The sequence below is a fragment of the Harpia harpyja genome, chromosome 12 (assembly GCF_026419915.1).
Source record: "Harpia harpyja isolate bHarHar1 chromosome 12, bHarHar1 primary haplotype, whole genome shotgun sequence".
In the NCBI taxonomy this organism is placed as follows: domain Eukaryota; kingdom Metazoa; phylum Chordata; class Aves; order Accipitriformes; family Accipitridae; genus Harpia; species Harpia harpyja.
This window is the reverse complement of record NC_068951.1, coordinates 6,260,235-6,281,052: the sequence shown is the minus strand read 5'-3', so window position 1 is coordinate 6,281,052 and position 20,818 is coordinate 6,260,235. Positions and strand designations below refer to the sequence as shown.

At 61.6% G+C, this 20,818-nt stretch overlaps 3 protein-coding genes and 1 long non-coding RNA gene across 7 annotated transcripts; 2 read left to right on the top strand and 2 right to left on the bottom strand.

Moving 5' to 3' along the window:
• Positions 1-575: 575 nt before the first annotated feature.
• KIF12 (kinesin family member 12) lies at positions 576-5,117 on the top strand. Its single transcript, XM_052802809.1, is given in 17 exon segments — positions 576-920; positions 1,046-1,124; positions 1,202-1,323; positions 1,496-1,571; positions 1,709-1,843; positions 1,941-1,962; positions 1,965-2,075; positions 2,285-2,376; positions 2,619-2,754; positions 2,844-2,962; positions 3,087-3,191; positions 3,272-3,552; positions 3,739-3,922; positions 4,029-4,112; positions 4,190-4,326; positions 4,445-4,587; positions 4,740-5,117. Coding segments are annotated over 17 exon segments (2,070 nt in total). The 5' UTR covers positions 576-741; the 3' UTR covers positions 4,805-5,117.
• On the bottom strand, positions 4,967-10,535 carry VTN (vitronectin). Its single transcript, XM_052802817.1, has 9 exons — positions 10,331-10,535; positions 8,375-8,524; positions 7,783-7,902; positions 7,163-7,480; positions 6,917-7,056; positions 6,488-6,644; positions 6,214-6,363; positions 5,354-5,626; positions 4,967-5,164 (listed from the first exon to the last, which is right to left on the bottom strand). Exons 2-9 carry the CDS (start codon positions 8,433-8,435, stop codon positions 5,046-5,048), a joined length of 1,338 nt encoding a protein of 445 aa, XP_052658777.1. The 5' UTR covers positions 8,436-8,524; positions 10,331-10,535; the 3' UTR covers positions 4,967-5,045.
• A 75-nt stretch (positions 10,536-10,610) lies between these two features.
• On the top strand, positions 10,611-20,723 carry SARM1 (sterile alpha and TIR motif containing 1). Of its 4 annotated transcripts, none has more exons than XR_008237385.1 (10): positions 10,611-11,791; positions 14,469-15,087; positions 15,268-15,480; positions 15,606-15,697; positions 16,206-16,441; positions 16,557-16,650; positions 17,145-17,334; positions 17,438-17,559; positions 18,135-19,555; positions 19,760-20,723. XR_008237385.1 is itself a non-coding variant. In XM_052802808.1 (9 exons), exons 1-9 carry the CDS (start codon positions 11,331-11,333, stop codon positions 18,262-18,264), a joined length of 2,157 nt encoding a protein of 718 aa, XP_052658768.1. In that variant the 5' UTR covers positions 10,611-11,330; the 3' UTR covers positions 18,265-20,723. The 4 variants fall into 4 exon arrangements, 1 of the variants encoding a protein (XP_052658768.1); XR_008237383.1 differs by having other exon boundaries at positions 19,723-20,723; XR_008237384.1 differs by having other exon boundaries at positions 18,135-19,903; positions 20,451-20,723.
• LOC128148716 (uncharacterized) lies at positions 11,674-14,484 on the bottom strand. Its single transcript, XR_008237386.1, has 3 exons — positions 14,182-14,484; positions 12,721-12,941; positions 11,674-11,774 (listed from the first exon to the last, which is right to left on the bottom strand). It is a non-coding gene; the product is annotated as an uncharacterized LOC128148716 (long non-coding RNA).
• Positions 20,724-20,818: the final 95 nt, after the last annotated feature.

Sequence of the window (20,818 nt, the reverse complement as noted above, 5' to 3'; positions counted from 1 at the left end):
CGGCAGCACCCCGAAAGCCCCAGCCGCTCTGGCGACGGTCTCCCCCAGCATCCCCGAGGACCAGTAATCCCACCAGCTGCCCGTGCTGGTCTCCCCCCACCCCATCCCACCCCACCGTCGAGGCACGGTGGGCCCCGTGAGGATCCCAGGGCACGGGAGGGGGGGGCCGGCGGCCGGTGGGTCGGGGACCCCCAGCAAGTGCAGGAGCCCGGGGCTCCCTGCACCCCCTCCCCGGCTCCCAGGGCCGAGGTGTCACCGCCTGCCTCCCCCCCCCGCCCCGCCTCGTCCCCCACCGTGCCGTGGCCGCTCTCCCACGGGGCTGGCACCGGTCAATGTTTAACCGGAGCGGTGGTACCTGTTGTGCGGGGCAGCCCAGGCTGGCTGGCGGTGGCTCCTGCCGGGACCGGCCGGGTGCTGCGGGCACCCTGAGCGAGGGGTGCTGGGGGGGCGAATGGAGCCGGAGGGAGAGCAGGAGTGGGAACCCCAGTCGGGCACACGGCCTAAAACGCTCCCATGGGGCCAGGAGAGACCGTAAGTCGACGGGGAGCCGGAGGGGACGGAGGCCACCCCAGGACTGCGGCAGGCAGGGCCTCGGCAGCGACCGCCTGGCCGATACAGCCGGCGGGGGGCTGGCACCCCAGAAAGGTGGGGGGGGGGAACAGGACAGTCCCTCTGTGGGGACATGGGGGGACGTTGCGCTCTGTTCCCTGCCAGGCCCCAGGGCACAGCGGGGAGTGGAGGATGGCACGAGCACGGCACGACCATGGGCCCCTCTACCCAGCCCTTGGGGTGCCTGTGGGCAGGTCCCCCAGCTGGGGGGCACCCACCACCCCACTGGCCTCTGTTCCCCAAAGGAGCCCCAGAGAGAAGCAAGAGGTCCCCGTGGTGGGCAGAGATACACGCCTGAGAGTGGTGCTGAGGTAAGGGAGGGGACGCAAAGGGCTCGGGGACGCGCTGGGGACCCTCCTGCCCGGGGCAGGGGCATAGCAGGGCTCCCCTTGCAGCGATACCTTTGTGTCCCCATCCACTCCCCCTCCGCCATTAGGGTCCGGCCGCTTACCTGCACAGAGACGCGGCGAGGTGACCGGCAGGTTGTGCACAGCCTCGGTGACGGCACCGTCCACGTAAGTGCCACCTCCCCACTGGGGAGGTCAGTGGGGGGCTGCGGCACCCCCTGAGCCACCGTCATCCCTGTGCCCAGGTGAGCGCAGCCAGGCACGATGCCACCTTCGGGTTCAGCGCCGTGTTCGACACAGGAGCCTCGCAGGAGGCCGTGTTCGAAGGCAGCGGGATGAGGCAGCTGGTGGAGCTGGCGATAGACGGGTGAGTCCCGGCGAGACCCCCCATGGACCCCAGCCCTCTGGCTCACCCCGTGCCCGCTGCGCTGCACCAGTCCAGGCCTCACTGGCAGGTCTGCATTGCCGGGGCCGTGCCGGGAGGTGGCATCCCTGTGTCACCACCTGGGGCCATGCCTGAGGCTCAGCATCTTCCCCAGCTTCTCCTGCACCGTCTTTGCCTTTGGGCAGACCGGCTCGGGAAAGACCTACACCCTGATGGGACCTCTCACCCAGGTACAAAGCTATGCCCACCACCTGACCTGATCCTGATGGTGGGACAGGTTCTTCTCACCTGGTCGTGGGTGCTGGGGCGGTGGGAGGAGGTGGGTGCCAAAGCAGCGTGACTGCTCATCCTCCCTGCATCTCTGCAGAGCGAGACCCAGCCAGCGGCCCCAGGGCTGCTGGGACTGATGCAGAGGTCCTTCGCCTGCCTTCTGGAGCAGAGCCGAAGCCGTGGCTCTGATCTGGCTCTCAGTGCCTCCTACCTGGAGATCTACAATGAGCAGGTAAGTGCCTGCCCGGCCATGCAGCCCGACCCCACTGGCACACTGGCACCCTGTGCCCCCGCTCCCCAGTGCCTCCCCTCCGCCGTACCCCCCCCAGGTCCGGGACCTGCTGAGCCTGGGCCACCATGTGCCCTGCCTCTGCGGTGGAGCAAAACCTGCGGCTTCTACGTGGAGAACCAGCTCAGCGTGGACTTCGAGAGCCTGGAGGCCATCGCTGACCTGCTCCTGCAAGGTGCTGAGCCACGGGTGCGGGGCTGGGGCCATGGAGGGGCATGTTTGGGGGGTGCCTGGTGTGGGGCTCCGATGGCAGCCGAGAGGGGCAGCTCGCCATCCTGCCGCAGAACCCAGGCAGGCTCGTGTCTGGCAGGAGGTGGGCAGTGGGTGCTGTGCCGGGGCATGGGCCGTCGTGCCCCCCTGCAGTTCTCGATCCTCCCTTGGCAGGATCCCAGAGACGACGGACCTCGGCACATGCCCTCAACAGGCACTCGAGCCGCAGCCACGCTCTTCTGACCATCCACGTCCGCAGCCGGGCTGTGAGCATGTGTCCTGCGCTGGGCACATGGGGGAGGGCTTGGGGGGGCGGGGGGACCAGGACTCTTCTTGGGGGTGCAGACAGCCCCAGGGTGGGGGGATCACATCCTCCTCCCCAAGAATGTGTTGGTGGGGTGAGCAGCAGGGAGCCAGATCCCAGATGGAGGGGTTGGGACACTGCTGTGGGCCACAGGGAAGGTATGAGGGGGGCCAGAGCATCACTCCCCCAATACTGGTCCCCCAGCCCAGCACCTGCCCCAGCAAGCAGGGCACACTGTGCTTCGTGGACCTGGCTGGCAGCGAGCGGGTAAAGGAGACCGGTTCCAGTGGGGAGCTCTCTGTGGAGGCCAACAACATCAACCGCAGCCTCTTGGCACTGGGTAAGAGTCGGGGGACCGCCCCATGGGAGCACAAGCTGCTGGTCCCCATCAGAACCCTGTTGCACCCTCTGTGGCTCATCCTCCGGCAGGACACTGCATCTCCCTTTTGGCCAAACCCCGAGGGAAGCGGATGCACATCCCTTACCGGGACAGCAAGCTCACCCGGCTGCTGGCCCGCTCCCTGGGCGGCTCAGGCATCACCCTGATGGTACGCACATAGAGGAGGCTGGGCAGGGGTGCACGAAGCTGCAGGGGGCTAGGGTCTTGCCCCGTGGAGGGGAACGGGTGACCCCCTGGCTGGCAGCTCACCTGCGGCTCTTCCTCGTCGGCAGGTCGCCTGCATCTCCCCATCCTCGCGCTGCCTCTCAGAGACACTGAGCACGCTGCACTACGCCACCCGTGCCCGGAGGGTCACCACCAGGCCCCTGGCCAACAGGGTATAGCAGGCAGGGGCTGTGGGCAGGGTGCTTTGCCCCGCTGCTGGGACCCCCCCTGAACCACCCCCTTGTGCTCCCAGGTGTCCCGGGAGAAGCTGCTGCAAACCTTGGAGGAAGAAATACATGCCCTGCAGCTGGAAAACCTCTCCCTGCGCCAGCAGCTGTGCCTGCCGAGGGTGCTGACAAGGAGCATGGAGGTCCCTGGGACACCCACAAGGACGGTGGCACGGCCAGGCTGGGGAGGCAGGTACGGCCCCGCAGGGCTGCATCGCTCCCCTCTCGAAGGGCAGGAGGGAGCCCCAGCCTGGCCCAGCCTCTACGGCCTCCTGCGGGACTTTGTGGTGGAGAACGAGCAGCTGAGGTATGGGGGGGGCATGCACAGGATCCATAAGCAGGGGCTCAAGGGACTGGTGTGGCAGCCAGGGCCCCCGGCTGGGCAGCACCCTGTGTCAGCCAGCCTCTCCTAGGGACTCCCTGGGGCCGGGCAGGGCTCGGAGGTTCCTTGGAGGCTGCCAGTGCCCTGCCCTGCTCCCTCGCTGCTCCCCAGGCAGCCCCGGCTGTCCCCAGACCCCAGCGGTGACATGCCAGCTGGCCCATCCTGCAGAACCACCCGCAGCTCCTGTGACAGCCAGCCCCTGCTCCGGAGTGCCCGCACCCCCCGTGTCCCCCCTGGCCACCCTGCGAGGCTCCGGCAGCCTGACATGACACCCGCCTCCGGCCCCCGGCTGCCGGTGAGCGTGGGGGTCCCCGGGCTCCACAGGCATCCTCATGCGAGGCCGTGCCCACGGCAGGGTGAGGATGCACGAACCACCCACCCGCTGCTATCCCCTCTTCCAGAAGCTGCCTCCCGCCTCCGGCCGCCCCAGCTGCCCGGGGTACCCTCACTGCTGCCCTGGGCCGGCCGATGCCATCGTGTCCCAGGTATGGCCCCGGGGGTCTCTTCGGAGCGGGGTGGCACAGCGCGGCACAGCAGCCTGACTGCTCTGCTCACCCCCCAGGTGCTGCCAGGACCCCCCGTGCCGCAAGCAGTCCCACCCGAGGGAAGCGCTGGCATCCTGCCGCCCGGCCAGGAGGACACGGTTTTTCCCAGCTCCCATCAGCTCCCCGGGCACCCGCAGCCACACCGGGGGAAGCGGTGAGAGCCGGGGCCTGAGGCCACCCCCCTGGGCATCAGCTGCATCTCAGGAAGCCCCTGGGGTTACGGGGGGTGGGGGGGCAGCGGGTCGGGGTTTATTCATGTGTCCTCACGGCAGGAGCCGGGGCAGGAGCAGGAGCAGGAGCTCATCTCAGTGGCACCCACTCCCCCGGGAGCTGCCAGGTCCCGAGCGCCGTCCCAGCCCTGAGGGAAGGGTCATTCCTTCAGCACCGCCGTGGCCAGGATCGCCCGAGCCAAGAGGTGAGCAAGGCAGCGGGGGGAGGCCAGGGAGTGCCTCAAATGGGGTCCCTCGGGGATGGGCACCCAGCCGGAGCCCAACTGCTCATGCATGGGGCTGTGGACCTGATTCCGGGGATGCTGGAGACCTGACCCTGCTGGCTCCTGGCTGGCAGCCGCCGGCACCGTCCCTCTCCTCCAGTGGGAAGAGGCACCGGACTGGCTGGCGGAGCAGATCTGAGGAGCCGCAGCCGCGCCATGAACCGGGCCAGCAGCAGGGATCTGGCACAGCCCACGCACAGTTTTTATACCTGGGGGGACGACCACAGCTCTCGGGGGCACGGGGATCTCAGACTAGGACTGCGCAGACCACGGGACGGATGGATGGACAGACAGACGGGGCTCTCCAGCCTGCACGGCACTCACAGTTTATTTCTGTCTAGCTAGGGTCTGTGCTGCTGGGCGGCTCTGGCGGAGCCCTCTCAGGTGCTCTCCTCCCCGGGCTGCGGGCAGTCCAGCCAGTACTGGGCGATGGAGCGGGGGTAGCGGGGCTGCACCAGGTCCACGCGCTTGGTGCGCAGGTTGACGCGGTAGTACTTGTCTGGGAGAAAGGGGAGATGGCTGTCAGGACTGCCCGCGGGGCAGAGCTGCGGGGAGCTGCCAGCCCTCGGCTGGGAAGGTTCCCACTGCATCCCGGAGCTCAGGGACATCACGGAGCGAGAGGAGACCTCCCCCTGCCCCGGCAGCCCTGGTTCTGCATCTCTCCCGGATCCTGCTGCCCCACACTCACCTCCTACAAAGAAGTAGACGCTCTGGAGGGTCTCACACTGGGAGCCCGACAGCCAGTCGCTTTCGACACCTGCAGAGTCGGAGTCGTTTTGCAGCCAGCCCCAGAAACCCAAATTCAGTGACCGGTGGCTCTTGTACCTCTTGCGCTGGCGGCGAGACTTCCTCCTCCGGGGCTGCTGGGAGGCCACGTAGATCCTGCCGGCCATGGCAGCGTCCAGCCGGCTGGGCACCCCCCGCCAGTCTTTGCTGATGTACCGTGGGCTGCTCGCCCCGGCTGGCAAAGAGGCAGAGGGCGAGTGAGAGGGGCAGCAACGTCTGGGGGTGAGCTGAGCCCAGCCCCACAGGCAGCCCCCCAGCACCTGCTCCGAGACCCACAGGGATGCTCCAAAGGATCCCAGCCTGGCTGGGATGCGTGACGGGGACATGGGCCAGGCAGAGCTGGGAGCGGCCCCTCGCCCGACCCTTGTCTGGGATCAGCCCTGTGCTGCTGAGGCCCCTTTTCCTCCTCTCCATCTTTCATTTCTCTTTCCTGGGGCTGGGGTTTTCCTATGGCATCTCCAGCTCCAGTGGGAATAAACACTCCCCAGCAGCGACGCTGTGGTGCGAGGTGGCTGGTGATGGGCTCAGTAGCGTGGGGCATAAGGGCTGCAGAAGGTGGGATTTGGGATGCTGTGGGAGATGCAGCTGTGGCCTGGGGAGGGGTTCCTGTGCAAAGCCTGGGCTCCTGCCCAGCATGGCGGATCATCCAGCCTGCCTGCACTCCCAGGCATCGCTCCCTCCTCCCTGGGTGTCTGCACCCCTCGCACCCCATCAAAGTGGGCACCCGCCAGCCCTTTCCCCCGGGGCTGGCCCAGCCCTTACTCATCCTGCCGCCAAAGAGGATCTGGAAGATGTCCTCCCAGCTGTCCCGGTTCATGAAGGCGTAGTGGTTGAACACGGCGGAGGGGGAGGACTTCTCGCAGTCAGCCTGCGTGGGCTGGTGGGCAAAGTCGTAGGACCAGTAGTACTTGTCTAGGAGAGGATGCGCAGGGCATTAGTGGGGGACACGTACTCGAGGGGGGAGCAGTAGTTAGAGGGGTGTCCTGCCCACGGTCACTGGTGCCAGGCTCTGCCCGGGCTGCGCAGCTGCCCTTACCCTTGAAGAAATAGACTCTCTCATTGCCGTGGTAGCTGTGCGCGGGGAGAGCGAAGGCCGCGTCGATGTCGTTCGGGATGCCTTCAAAGCCCTCGGAGATGTCACGTGGGTACCCGGGGTCCAGGGCTCCGTCATCAAAGCGCCAGTACTGACTGCCCTGGGGGGGTGCGGGACAGAGGGGGGGTCAGGGAACTGGGTGCAGCATTCCCCAGGCGCTGGTCTGCCCAGAGGAGCGAGTAGACGCTGGGAAGCCCTGTGGTGAGGCTGTGGCTGCCTGGGGCCCTGGACAGCCACAGGGATTTGGAGATATCTGGCAGCCACTGTGTGTGTGCATGCATGGAGGGTGCCAGGGTGAGGCCAGGGTGGGTTGGGGGGCTGTACCGGCCGCCCCAGGAGCAACCCGAGCCCTGCAGTCAGGCTCCTGCCCACCTTGAACAGGTAAGTCTTGCCCTGGCAGTTGATGCGTGTGAAGGCTGCGTCGATGGGGCCCTCGATGCCCCAGACGTCACTGATGAGCTTGGGGTAGCCGGGCCGCACGCTTTTCTCGTCCAGCTCATAGAAGTACTTCCCTGGGGCGAGAGGGGAGGTGAGAGCGGCAGGAGGGACCACAACCGCCGGCACAGGGTGACGGTGCGGCAGCATGTCCCGTGTGCCCAGGAAAGGTCCCCGAGGTACCTCGGAAAGCATAAAGGGAACCGTTCTTCAGGTCGGTGAAGGCGTCAAAAGGTTTCCTGCTGCACAGCTCCTCAGCCTCCTCCACGGGGTCCTGCTCCCCAAGCCCATCCAGCGTGGTGTTGGGCACCACCTGCACAGGCACCTCCATCAGCGTCTCCTCGGGGTCCGGCTTGCTCTCCAGCGTGGCCTGCGCTGGCAACAGGGACGTGGGCAGTTCTGTGGGGGCCGCCTCGGTACCCGCTACAGTGCCAAGGTCGACGGTGAGGTTGTAGTCGAGGTAGTCATCCTCCGGCAAGGCAAACACATCTCCCCGGGTCACTGTGGGAGGGAGCAGGTTGGTCCGGGAGAGCCCTGAGCGTCTCCCACGGGGTCTGGGTGCAGGAGCCGCTTGCTCCCAGGCAATATGGATTTGCACAGACCCTATGCCGCAGGCAGCAGCGAGCCAGCTGCCAAAAATCCCTGGTGCTGCAGCACCCTGAGCACCAAATCCTGGCTCTGTAGACACAGGTGGGTGCAGACCTGACCCAGCACGGACCCCGCCGAGCCCCTGCAGTGTCAGGCACCCACGGCCAGCCCGGCAGCCCCTGCCCCAGCTGGGAGGGCGGCTGCAGGACCAGTACCTTTGGCTTTGCAGACGGTGGAGTAGTCGCTGCAGCAGCTCTGGTAGTACACGCAGAGGGTGTCACACTGGCACTTACGCTGTGCGTTGAAGCCATCCTCGCAGCGGCCCACACAGGAATCTGCAAAAGCCGCCCGCCAGCGCAGGAGGAGTAACGTGGGTGGGCAGTGGGGCCGGTGCCTCCCCCCAGCCCAGCTCCAGGAGTGAAAGCAAACACGGGCACGTCCCGGCTGGGGGGACCCCACCTCTCCATGGTCAACCCCATCACCAGGGGCTACAGCAGGACCTCTCCCCGCTCCCACCCAGGTCCTGCTGGGATGGGAGCCATGGACCAGGCTGTGCCGGGGTCCCAGCTCCACGCTGACAGTCTAGCTGTAGGACGGCCAGGGATTTGCCCAGGCACCACTTATACCCCTGTGCTGCCTGCTTGCCTTCTCCCCACGCTGCAAGGTGTAGCCAACGTGGCCAGTGGCCGTTGGTCCCCTCCTCACCCTCCCCAGCCCCTCCATTAGCCCTGGAGCCGCACTCACTCCATCCCCACCCTGGCTGCAAGCGGGAGGCAGCCGGCGCAGGGCTGGCCGGCTCCAGCTCACCTTCAGCAGCATGGGCAGTGGCGAGCAGGGCCAGCACAAGGGCAGGGAAGAGCAGCCTCATCCTGGGCGGCCGGGAGCGCAGCCCTCCTGCGACTGTGTGGGCTGGAGCGCAGCTGCGGACGGGGCCCCGGCATCCACTGTTTGCTCAGCCTGCCCCAGCGGGAGAAAACAAACAGGCCAAGGTCAGAGCAGGGGAAAAGGGGCAGAGACGTTCTCCCACCCGGCATCCCCTGCAGTCCGTATCGAGCCGGGTGCGTTTGGGGGGGACAGGGCTCCCCATGCGTGCAGGCAGCTCCGAGAGCCACCGGCTGTGCCTTTGCTGCCAGAGCCTTCCCAGTCCGGGTGCAGGTTGGGCACTGGTTCAGAGAGCTGAGGGGGACAGCAGGCCAGAGCCAGGAACCAGTTTTGGGGTCCTGCCACACTTATTTCATAGCAAACCTCATGGTATTAAAGCTCCCAGCCTCCGTCTCAAGGGGAGGCCCTTTCCTAGCCTGGTCTTGGCAAGACAAAAACCCTAACGAGAGGGGATGGGGGAGCGATGCTCAGAGGGCAAAGGGAAAAGCCCTGGGCTTCTGCTTGCCCAAAATGTCACCGTTTTGGAGGACTTGTTCTTGGGATTTCGGCTTTCTCAATGTCAGCAAAGCTGGGAGCAGACCTGGGGAGCCCGAAGGTGGGGTGGGTCTGGATGGGGCAGATGCCACCTCCGTGCATGGGGACCAGGGGCCAGAGGTGAGCAGCCGGGAGGGAAGGAGAGCAGGAGCCCTCTGCACTTTCACTGCTGTAGACAAACAACAGCCTGTGTATTTTGCTCCCATCATTCCCTTTCTGACCAATCTTTTTGGTTACTAATTAATGTTGATTCAGCTCTTTTGGCAGCTCTTGATAACTCTGGGATGTTTATTTAATGAGGGGCAAGGAGCAAACGCACACGAGGCTACAGAGCTTCTGCCTCTGGCTGCCTCCACTTGCTGGGGCAGGAAATCCATGAGGTCTGTCCCAGCCCCGGGGCAGGAGCGGCGCAGCTCTGGGCTTTAATAAGTGATGGAATAGTCAGGGAGAGAAGAACAGGAGCAGGGTGCCCGCTTCTCCAGAGGCCTCGCCTCTGCCAGCTCGGACGCAGGCAGTTCCCGGCACTGGCCGCTCCCACCCTTGCTGGAAAGAGCTTTGATTTGGTGTTGAGAAAGGCATTTCCACTTGGAAAGCCCTGGTGAGCCGAGGGCAGCCACCAGACATGGACTGTTGGGGCAGGACTTCTCCTGCAGCCCTGTCACCCCCCTCCTTGCCCCCTGGCCTCAGCTATGGTGGGGCTGGCGGCGTCCCCGGGTGCGAGCACCAGCCCAGCGTTGCGCTAAAGCTTCATCCTGTCCCTGTTGAATCAAACATGGGGGACAAGTGCCCTGAGAGGGTGCAGGCTTGTGGGGAGGCTGGGGGAAGAAGGGCTGGGGAGTGTCTGAGCTGCTTTTGCTGATCGGCTGAGGCAAAGCTCCCTCCTGCTGCTCCAGGGTCCTGACCACCGGCAACCGCAGACCCACGAAGGCTCGCTGAGCCCTTCCCTGGCTGCTGTGCTCAAAGCATGGCAGGAGGAGACGCCGGGAGAGGGGCTGGCTGGGGTAACAGGGCCCTGGGGAGACCTTGCAGCCAAGGGCTGAGCAGAGCCAGCGAGGAGGAGAGCTCAGGCGATGGGGCTGATCCCCCGGGGCAAGGCTGGGAATCCCTGCCATTCCCAGAGGTCAGGCTGCTGGTGCTGGAAACCCCTCTCAAAAAGCAAAGCAGAGCAAAACTGAAAGCAAAGCGCGGCTCTCTGGGCTTGTCAGGACAAGCCTAAGGGAATGGTTTGAATCCTGCCCTCCCCAGGCAGCAGCCTCCTCCGAGGCAGCAAACCCCTCTGCTGTGCTGCACTGCTATAGCCCATATCATTACCCCTGCTTAATAATAATTTATCAGGAAAATCCTTACCGGTTCTGTGCTGAGCCTCTCCTGCCGTACTGTGCCGCTCGGGATGCCTTGTTTACTGTCCTTTGCTGTGAGCTAATGTCCCTTTCCTCTGTCTGTCCCTGCGTAGTGGATCCAGAGAGGATTAAGAGCGACTCTGTCGCATCAAAACATCAACTTGAATTTAAGTCTCAGTCTGAGCTGGCAGCAACCTGGTTTTGGAGCCAAGGATTTAAGCTGCTCCTCCCAACACAGGCGAGAAGCGTCCAAAGCATTTCTGCCCCGAGCACGTCTGGCCTGGAAAAAAAGAAAAGAAAAGGGGCCCAGACTGCCTCTGCTCTTTCTTTTATCATGCAAATCCTGAGCCCACCCAGAAGAGCTGCTCTGAATTTCCCTCACACAAAGGGAGCCCTTTCCCCCCCCTGCACTGATACCAAACGGGTTCAAAATGCAGTGCCAGGATGGCCACAACCTCACCGTGAGCACAGCCATGGCCACCACCCATCCCAGAGGGTCCTGGGGAGACCCGCTGCAAAAGCAGCGTGGGGGTCCCTGCCTGCTGTGGAGGTGACCACAGACTCCGCAGCAGCTCGGGCGAGGAGGGGACACGGGCCGTGGGGACAGCAGGACGAGCCCCAGCTCAGGCTGGGCAGGCAGAGGGCTGTGGCAGGAGGGGTCCAGGGGGATGCCAGAGCATCTGCAGCGAGGAGGGGGATGCTGCTGCCCAGACATGAGCCCCTCCTTGGAGAGGCGGCGCCTGCGCAGGGTGACATCAGCCCCTGAGGACCTGAGATGCTGAGCCTGGCTCTGGGAAGGCGGCTTTTGCCACAGCTTCCAGCTCTGCATCCCAGCAGAGTAGGGAGGGGAGAGGGATCCAGCAGCCCAGCCCTGCGGCTGGACCCTGGGCCAGCTCCATCCCCTCTCCTGCACCTCCCCTCCGGCCACCTTGGGTCTCGCCAAGGAGCGTGGTGGCCTTGGCTGGGTGTTCCCGGCGAGCGGGTGACCAAGGATGCTGCGCTAGGAGATGCCGATGGTGCTCACCCTGCTCGTCTCCCTCTATAAACTGTGTCGGTTCTTTGCCATGTCGACTGCGGAGAGGCTGGCGGTGCCCGAGTGCGTGAGCCAGGCGGGCAGCTGGGCAGGCGGGGGCAGCTCCAGGGAGCACCGGGAGGTTTCCCCCGGGGTGAATACGGATGTGCGGGCAGCCCTGGACCGCATTCTGCCCGCCCTGCACCGGGCCATCGCCTGCGCCAAGCAGGCGGCCGGCCCTGCGGAGCTGAGGAGGGCCATCGCCGAGGTCTTCCAGCTGGTGGAAGAAGCCTGGGGGATGCCCACGCTGGGGAGGGACGTGGCCAAAGTGCTGTGCGACGTGATCCGCCTGGAGGGGGGCCTGGACCTGCTGCTGAACCTGCTGTACACGGCAGAGCTGGAGACCAAGTGCCAGGCAGGAAAACTCCTGGAGCAGATCCTGGTGGCAGAAAACAGGTGAGTTTGCAAAGAGCTTCCCCCCCCCCCCCCGCCCCGAGCCAGGCACAGCCCTCCGCTCCGCAGGCTCGCCTGCCTCCCCGAACACAGCAAGAATTTCCTCCGCCCATCCCACCCACACCCCCCAAATTTCCATGCTCCGGGTGCTCCCGGTGCACCGAACCCCCTCAGCTCCACACCATGTCCCCCCCACACCCAGCACTTGCACAGAGGGGTCCCTGACTTGCTGGTCACGCCCAGGCAATGGCATCAGCCTCCACGGATGGCAGGAGAAGGACCAGCCCCAGCTCAGGGATGCTGGTGAGGATCCGGGTGTCCTCATGAGCCACCCGCAGCCCGGGGCCACCCAGACAAGACACCCTTCGTGGCTGAGCTGGGTCGGTTTGGCTGGCACAGGGCATCAGACCCCAAGGACGAGACACGACTCCCCCTTAGCCATAACCACAGCAGGAGGAGGAGGAGGACAAAGCCGGTTCCCAGAGACTTTCTGCTGCTGACCAGGGCAGGAGTGAGGCCATAAGGAGGGGGCCAGCTGGTCAGCAGCCCTCGGAGCCCCCCCAGCCCATGGCCCCTAGCTCAGAGGCGGGAGATGCGTGTGCTGCTCCCCAGGACAGGTGAGAGGCGTTGGGCTGGCTCTGCCAAAGCGTCGGCACAGGCGGGGTGGGAGCGTGGGTGTGCATGTGTGGGTGTATACCAGCGCGTGTACGAGGGTGCATGTGCGCACGTGGCACCCAACACATCTAAATGCACAGCAGTGCTGATGCAGCACCTGCACGCAGCTCGCCCTTCAGACACCAGGAACGCACTCCCGCAAGGTCCCCTGACAGGCAAACTCTCCGCTCTGCCCCGTGTCTGGTTCGGCATGTCCTGACGTGTGCTGTGTCGGGGCTGGGACTGTGGTGTGCTGGTCCCAGAGAGGAGCCATATACCTGCCGCGAGCTAGGTCAGGATCAGGCCTTTCTCTCCTGGGACCCCGCAGGCAAACACAAGGCTCCGCCAGCTCCGCTCTCCCTTGGTTCGCCCAAGCCCAGCCGGCCCCAGCCAGGGCTTGGGGTGCTTGTGGAGGAAGTTTACCGTCTTGCTCCAGCTTCATGGGCGATGTGTTTTGCTGTGAGGTTGTGGACTTGAAGCCTGGGCCTCGCTGCATGCACTGGCAGGCAAAAAGAAGCAACAGCTAAATCAGGAAAGTCCATTAGAGTGGAATTAATCCCAGGAAACATCCCTGGCACGGTCTGAATTCAGCACTTAGCTTCCTGGCAAGAGAAAGCAGCTGCTGGAGTCGCCATCTCTGCTCCAGGAACGGTTCATGGGCCAGGGTCTTGGAGCAGCCGTGGGCCCCCAGCCCCTCGCTCCCTGCAGCCTGACCCACCATCAGCCTCCGAGCGATGGCAGGGAGGTGTAGGGTCCCCCCTGGGTCCAAGCCTCTGGCTTAGAGACCTCTCCCAGCATCCGTGTGCAGCAGCAGCGGTGCTTAGCCGGGAGCTGGACCAGTCCTGGCTCCATCCCATGGCTGCAGGGAGTCGGGGACCTGGCGGGGCTGTGTAATCCAGCTCCGTGGCCAAGTCTGGGCTTGGAGCCAGTCCCAGGCTGAGGGTATTTTTTCCAGAGCTCTCCACAGCATTTGCTGCCAAACCCACCCCAAGGTCAGCACAAGCCATGTGGGCCATCAGACTTCCCAGAAATGCTCTTCCCTCCTGCCAGCGCAGAGAGGCTGGCGTGTCTTCACCCCCACCATCGCTGGGGACCAAACACACCGCTGCCCTCATGAGCAGCAGGACATGGAGCATCCGCACCCGCGCTTGTGCCTTGTGAACGGAGCAGCTCCATCCTGGCACCAAATGGGTCATTTCTAAGGCCAGGGATGGAGCTGCCCCCTCGCCCCAGGCAAGTTCATGGGACGTCGGCCAAAGGCCCGTCATTTCCCCTTTCCTCACTCTATGCTTTTAGGGCACAGCCCCATTCAGGTGCCATTTTAAGACCATCCTCGCAGCACAGGGCTCCCAAGGCCAGCCATGGCTGAGCAGCAGCTGGTGGTCTTCGGCCACCTGCCCCCAGACTTGCTGTCCTCTTCTAGGAGAGTGCAGGATTGAGAAAATAAACGGCTTTCCTCCAAGCTGCCTCCACGTTGCCATCCCAGGACAGGCAGATCCCTGTCTCTCGCACGCCTCCGTGGCCAGTTCTGCGTGGTTGCTCAGCCAGATGTGAAACCCCTGTCCGGGGCTTGGCACCGATCTGGAGAGCAGCCAGAGGACAGCACCGGTTAGGGACAAACAAGTTTTCACCCCCGAACACGAAGCAGCTCGCACACGCCCTGCAAAGCTGACCAAGCAGATCTATTTCTAGCCTGGCATTAGCCTACCCTGCACTGTTAATTGCTACATATGTCTTACCTGGAGCACAAGAGTCTCTGGCGTGGTGGTCCTGGGCTATGTACCCCATGTCCTGTGCCATCACAAGCTCTTCCATCAGACCCAGACAGGTTCTTCCAACACCAGCCTGTCACATCTCGATGCATTGCAGCCTGGCAGCATATCTGGCTGCCATGTCCCACAGGGAAACATCTGGCTGTCATGGGGCAAACACCACCAAAGCACGGGGGAGTTCACACACCAGTCCCTGTTCTCACTCCCTGCACGGCCGTCTGCTCCTCACCTGCCTGTGCCTCTCCTTCCTGCAGGGATCGGATCGCTCGGATCGGTCTGGGAGTGATTCTGAACTTAGCCAAGGAGCGAGATGTTCCCCAGCTGGCGCAGAGCGTCTCCGGTATCCTGGAGCACATGTTCAAACACACCGAGGAGACCTGTTTCCAGCTCATCTCTGATGGAGGCCTGGATGCCATCCTCTACTGGTGCCGCTGGACGGACCCCATCGTGCTGCGGCACTGCGCCATGGCCTTGGCCAACTGTGCCATGTACGGAGGGCAGGCCAACCAGCGCCTGATGATCGAGAAGAGGACAGCGGAATGGCTTTTCCCACTGGTATTCTCAAGGGACGATGACCTAATCCGCCTGCACGCGTGCCTGGCCATCACAGTGCTGGCCACCAACAAAGAAATCGAGAAGGAGGTGGAGCGCTCGGGGACGCTGGCCCTGGTGGAGCCGTTCATCGCCTCGCTGGATCCGGAGCAGTTCGCCTGTGAGATGTTGGGCAGCAGTGACAACAGCCAGGGGAGGACGGCGGACGACCTGCAGCGGCTGGTACCCTTGTTGGACAGCTCGCGGCTGGAAGCACAGTGCATCGCTGCCTTCTACCTCTGCACGGAGGCTGCCATCAAAACCAGGCAGAAGAAAACAAAGGTAAAGGGTAGGTTGGCCTGAAGGAAGGAGATGCAGCAGGGAAGGGTTGCCACAACTGCACCTTGGTGTCTTTTGTTCCCCTGTGAGCTCACCAAGTACCCTGGTCCTCGGCTCGCCCGGCACAGGTTGCGGGGAGTAGGAGGGAAAGCAAAGTGATGTCTCCTCCCTTTGTGTCCCCAGATTTTCAGTGAGATTGGGGCTACCCAGAGCCTGAAGAGGGTAGTGTGCTACTCCACCAGCAGTACCACCTCCTCCCTGGCCAAAAAGGTGCTGCGCATGATAGGGGAGGAGGTTCCTCGGCGCATCTTGCCCACGGTTCCCAACTGGAAGCCCTGTGAGGTGCAGACGTGGCTGCAGCAGATCGGATTCAACAAATACTGCCAGAGCTTCCTGGTAGGGCTGCATGCCGGGGGAGGGACACCTGGACGGGCCCTTTTGCCCCATCCTGCAGCAGAGGTGTGGGCATCTCACCCGACAGCTTTTCCTGGGACCTTTCCAGCCTGGATTTCTCTTGGCAGGACCGCCAGGTGGATGGGGACATTCTCCTGAGGCTGACGGAGGAGGAGCTGCAGGAGGATTTGGGGATGGACTCCAGCATCACTCGGAAGAGGTAGGACCACCACCAGCGCACGCTGGCCTCTCTCGTGGTCATCACTATGGTGGCAGAGCCAGGGGAAAGGTCTGGGCCTTTCCCTTGCAAAGACAGGAACAGAGATCCTCAAAATGCAAGACCTGGACTGCCAGGGCTTTTCCAGCGCAGTATGCAGTCCCAGAGGGATTCCTGCAGTGGGGCCAATGCACGGGAGAGGTGTGGGATGGGGAGAGACCACCTATGGCACAGGGGAGGTGGGATCCTGCAAGTTACCTAGAAAGATGGGAACTTACTCAAGCTTCTCCTCCCTCAGCTGAGCTCCTCATACCTCCATGTCCTGAGGACCAACATTCCCGCGGTCACGCAGCTGTTCTCTTTTTCTATTCCTTTAGCTCATTCTTCACCGCAGCATGTAGCCGCACTCTCTCCTGTGCAGATAAAAGATGTGGTACCAAACGTCTCTAGGTCCTGCCTTGTCCAGCAGCCTCCCCTCCCTGCTCCACACTTTCATTTGTTTCTCTGCCAGGTTTTTCCGGGAGTTGATAGAGCTGAAGACCTTCGCAAATTATTCCACCTGCGACCGCAGCAACCTGGCCGACTGGCTGGGCGGCATCGACCCCAAGTTTCGTCAGTACACGTACAATCTGCTGACGTGTGGCATCAACCGCAACTTCTTGCACCGGGTGACGGAGCAGCAGCTGCAGGAGGACTGCCACATCAACATGGGTTTCCACCGCGTCCGCATCCTCACTGCTGCACGGGGTGCGGGTCCCGCTGCTGCTCTCTGTGCCGGATCAGGCGGGTGGGGGCGAGTATCGAGGGCTTGGGACAAGCCGTTGGGTATTTTTAACTTTTGGTTGCTGTTTGCTCTGCCTAGAAATGCTTCACTCCCCTATAACGCTGCAAACTGCGTCTGATGGGACCGATGTATTTATCAGCTACCGGAGGAGCACTGGGTCGCAGCTAGCCAGGTGAGTCCTGCAGGCAACGTTATGGTGCTGGGCTGAAGCCCAGAGCGAAGGCTGGTGATCAGTTGTGGGAAGAACGTGGAGCCAGAAGAGCTGCAGGCTGCAGCTGGAAGGAGGGAGAGGCTGCCAAAAGCTGCAGTGCAAATGGGGACAGCACGTGCCATAAGCTGCGCGGCGGACAGGCTAATTCCAGTCCTGTCACTGCCATCCTGTCCCTCTTTGACACTGACTTACCCTTTTCTCACGCTGTACTCGTAGGGCTGTAGGGGATCACAGCAGGGAGTTAATATCCAGCTCCCTGTGTTTTCCGCGTGGGCCCGGACACCTGCAGGCAGGCTGGGCTGGCAGCTGGCATCTCAAGGACCGTGCCGTTCCCTGCAGGAGCTTGTTTGCTGCTCCTCTGTCTCACCATGTCTTGGCCGACATGGTGGGAGAGCGCGTGAAAGCCAGGTGCTGGTAGTAGCTCTCCTCATGGTGCTGTCCCCTCTTGCCACCAGCCTGCTGAAGGTCCACCTGCAGCTGCACGGCTTCAGCGTCTTCATCGATGTGGAGAAGCTGGAGGCAGGGAAGTTTGAGGACAAGCTGGTCCAGAGCGTCATGAGCGCCCGCAATTTTGTGCTGGTCCTTTCGCCAAACGCGCTGGATAAATGCATGGGAGACCCAGAGTGCAAGGACTGGGTGCACAAGGTAGGAGATGCCACCGGGTGGGAGCTTGGTGGATGTTGGAGCAGGAAGGGGCTGGCGACAGGCTGACATGGGCCAGAGCCTGAGCACCTGCATGTTCCTGCAGGAGATTGTGACAGCCCTGAACTCTGGAAAAAATATTGTACCTGTTACAGACCATTTTGAGTGGCCGGACCCCGAAACACTTCCCAAGGACATGAGGGCTGTCCTGAAATTTAATGGTATCAAGTAAGTAAAAGGAACCTCTGTCAAGGGGTTCCTTGACACCTGGAGAGAACGGCTTGCATAAGCAGTAGCAAAGAGCACAAGGAAATTGGGAGAAACAGATGAGGGAGGCAGAACAGGCCAAAGGGGAGCTGAGTCACTTCAGGTACTCCAGAGCACGAAGGGAGCAAAGGTCCCCACCATAACCCTGCTGCTGGTTTTGTGCTCGGGGCTCTGCTGGGTTACAGAGCTCCCGATGGGAGGACGCCCATCCTCCTGCCCCAACCCTCCGGGCAGGAGCGATGCTGGCAGGTTTCGCAGCTCACCTGGGTTCCTCTCGCCCTCCTGCTTCCCCTTCGTGCAGCAGTGCCCCGGGCTGGCATCCCTGCCTGCTCGTAGCCCTCCAGCCTGGCAGGGCACAGGGGAAGGGGCTTTCCCTCAGTGTCCGGCATTCCTCCATTTTCCGCGGGGAAAAGGGGTGCTCCTAGAGAGCTGGGGTGGAGGAAGGGCGTCTCTGGCTCCTGGCTCAAATGAACTGAGCTATCTCGTGGCATCTCGCACAACGGAAAAATTAAATCAGATTTTCCCCTCGAACACAGGTGGTCCCACGAGTACCAGGAGGCCACAATCGACAAAATCATCCGCTTTCTCCAGGGCCGTTCCTCCCGGGACTCCTCAGCTGGGTCGGAGAACGGCCTGGACTGCTTGCCCTCCCTGGGGCAGACCTAGAACTCAAGCACTCGAGCTGCCTCATCCCCTCCAGAGACTTCCCAGGTGACCCCTTTTTGTGTGGGGCCAAATTCCTCCCTCTAGATTTTTCCCCATCTTAGTACCCTGGCTTGAGACAAGGCCTGTGTCTCGTTAGCCCCCCCTTCACCCTCCAAATGCAACCCCCTGGAGCTAAGACGCCAGGACTCACTTATACGGCGCCTGGTGAGCCAAGCCAGGGTGGACTCTGGGATGGACCAGTTGTCTTCCACATCCTCCCTTGGGGTGGCAGGACATGCAGGCTACACCTCCTGCAATGCAGGGGGTCCGAGGAAGACCGACACTGTCCAGACCCCTGCAAATGGCTGCAGCTTCCCCCAGAAACACGTCTGAAGAGGAGGGATCTTCCGAGGACCGAAAACTGGGGAATCGGTGAGGGGTACGTCACAAGAGGACACACGAGACGGAAGACCAGTTGAGAGGGAAAGGTCCATAAGCATCGTACGGCCTCTGCTGTGTGCTGCGGGAATATCGTTGCGGTCAGAAGCCGAGAGCAGGAAAGGGCAAATAAAAGCTAAGCGCTAACAAAATCCCTCGTGTTTGGGAAAGATAACACACAGACGCCTTCTAAACTGCTCAGCAGAAGCTTTCTCTTTCCCAGTAATGTCCCTTTATCACATGAGCTCACTTCCTCCTTGAGGGCCTTTCACCTCCTAATGCTGCAAAACCACTCTGTGCTCTTAAATCTGGTGATGGAAGTTTGAATTTAGATCACGTGAGGTTTCCGCAGGGTCTTTGCAAAAAGTGCTTTTAAAACAACCCCCTTCCCTCCATCTGATGTCTTAGCTTTACCACTTTATCAGGGCTATACCTATAGGGCATAGGATGCTGGATTGTGACTCTGGAAAACATATATCCATGCAGATGTGGAAGATGCTAATTGCTGTACTGTACTTGGGGAGTTATTATACACTGGCTGCATTTTATCCTGTTGTTGGTGCTCCACAGATCTCCCATGGTCTGTTCCTTCAAACAGGAGCTGGCGTTATCTCTTTGCTGACTACCACTCACCCCTGACAGCCCTGGCTAAGCACCTCAGGCTCAGGGTTATCCCTACTCTCTGCTGGATGCAATACCAAGTAGCATTTGTTTCTTTCTACCGACCTCTTCTCAACAGCCACCAGGTCTTTTTGCAGCTACTCACCTTGAAATATCAGGAAAGAGCAAAGTCGATGCAAAGGGCAGGTGGAAGCTGCGAGGCGTGAGCAGCGGCTGGGAGCAGGACTGGCAGCACCTGCTGCTAACACTGCAAGTGAGGAACCACAGGCACCCTGACACACGTCCCCTGAATTCTGCACTCCCGGCCTTGTCCTGCTTCTCATACCTGCTTGGAGGGTGAGCAGGCTCTCAACAACATGTCATTTTGCAATTAGGACCAGAAATTGCAGCTCCTACCTGAGTTTGTCTTTTTTGATGCAGAGCAAAGTGAATAATGCAAAAAGACCTCCTTGTTCAGAGCACGCACAGGAGGAAGAGCAAGCCGTGCCCAGGGAACACCAGGTTGCTCTGACGCTCTGGAGACCAGGCTGATGCACCACCCTGCAGAAGCAGCAAGCTCTTCTGTCTGTTCCTGCTCAAGATAACTCAGCTCTTTCAGGAGGTAATGAGGAGTCTCAGCTACCTTGTCCTTCTCCTGGCTCTCCCCGAAGCCTTGCTGCCTGCCTTAACCGGCAGGAACACAAACACATTTCCTTTCGGCTTAGATCCATGAACATTTGAGGGGAAAAAAAAAGTAATGTTAAATTCAGGTGCTTAATCACAGCTTTATGGATAGTTCTTATCAGCTCACAGTTAATGGCATCTTTGCTCTCCAGTGAAAGGTTAATAGCTATATCTGCCCAGCACTCATCAGAAATAGAATCTATCTAATCTCCAGATTAAATACAAGGAAGCCAGCAGGTGAGCCCAAAGGTGAATCTGCCAAAGGATAAAAGCCACTTGTGAGCTGCTTCAGGGAAAAGTCTTGAGTAACTGCTTGAATGTCAAGGCCTCCGTGGCCACTGAAGGAGTCCCACACAAACAGCCCTGAGGATTTTCTTCCCTACAATAACACACAGCAAGATTATTGTGTCTTGTTTCCCAGGAGCTCTCTAGCAATTAACCTCCTCACCCACCATTCATTGCAGAGATTTACTTGTTCTCTACAGCTGAGGTGTCTCACCTGCAATGAGATCCCACCTCATGCTCCAGCTGCCCAGACTGTAACTCCTCCTGTTTCCCCATCATTCAGTTATCTTAACCTTAATGAACTCGCCCTGCTCTTGACAAAACACCCCATACCCAGCCCTTCCAGTTGGAGCCGTCTCAAGGAAATGAATCCTTCTGTTCTCACCCTTCCTTATTCCTTTGCTATGTCATGTCAGAAAGTGTTGAAAGCTGTGCTATCAGACGTTATTAATAAATCCGGTTTATACTCTAAATCCCCACCTCTTTTCTGTTTGTGTCACATACTTCTCTCCCTGCAGCCTTCTCACACTTGCTCTCTCCTGCTGTCATGCTTTCTCATCCTCTGAAG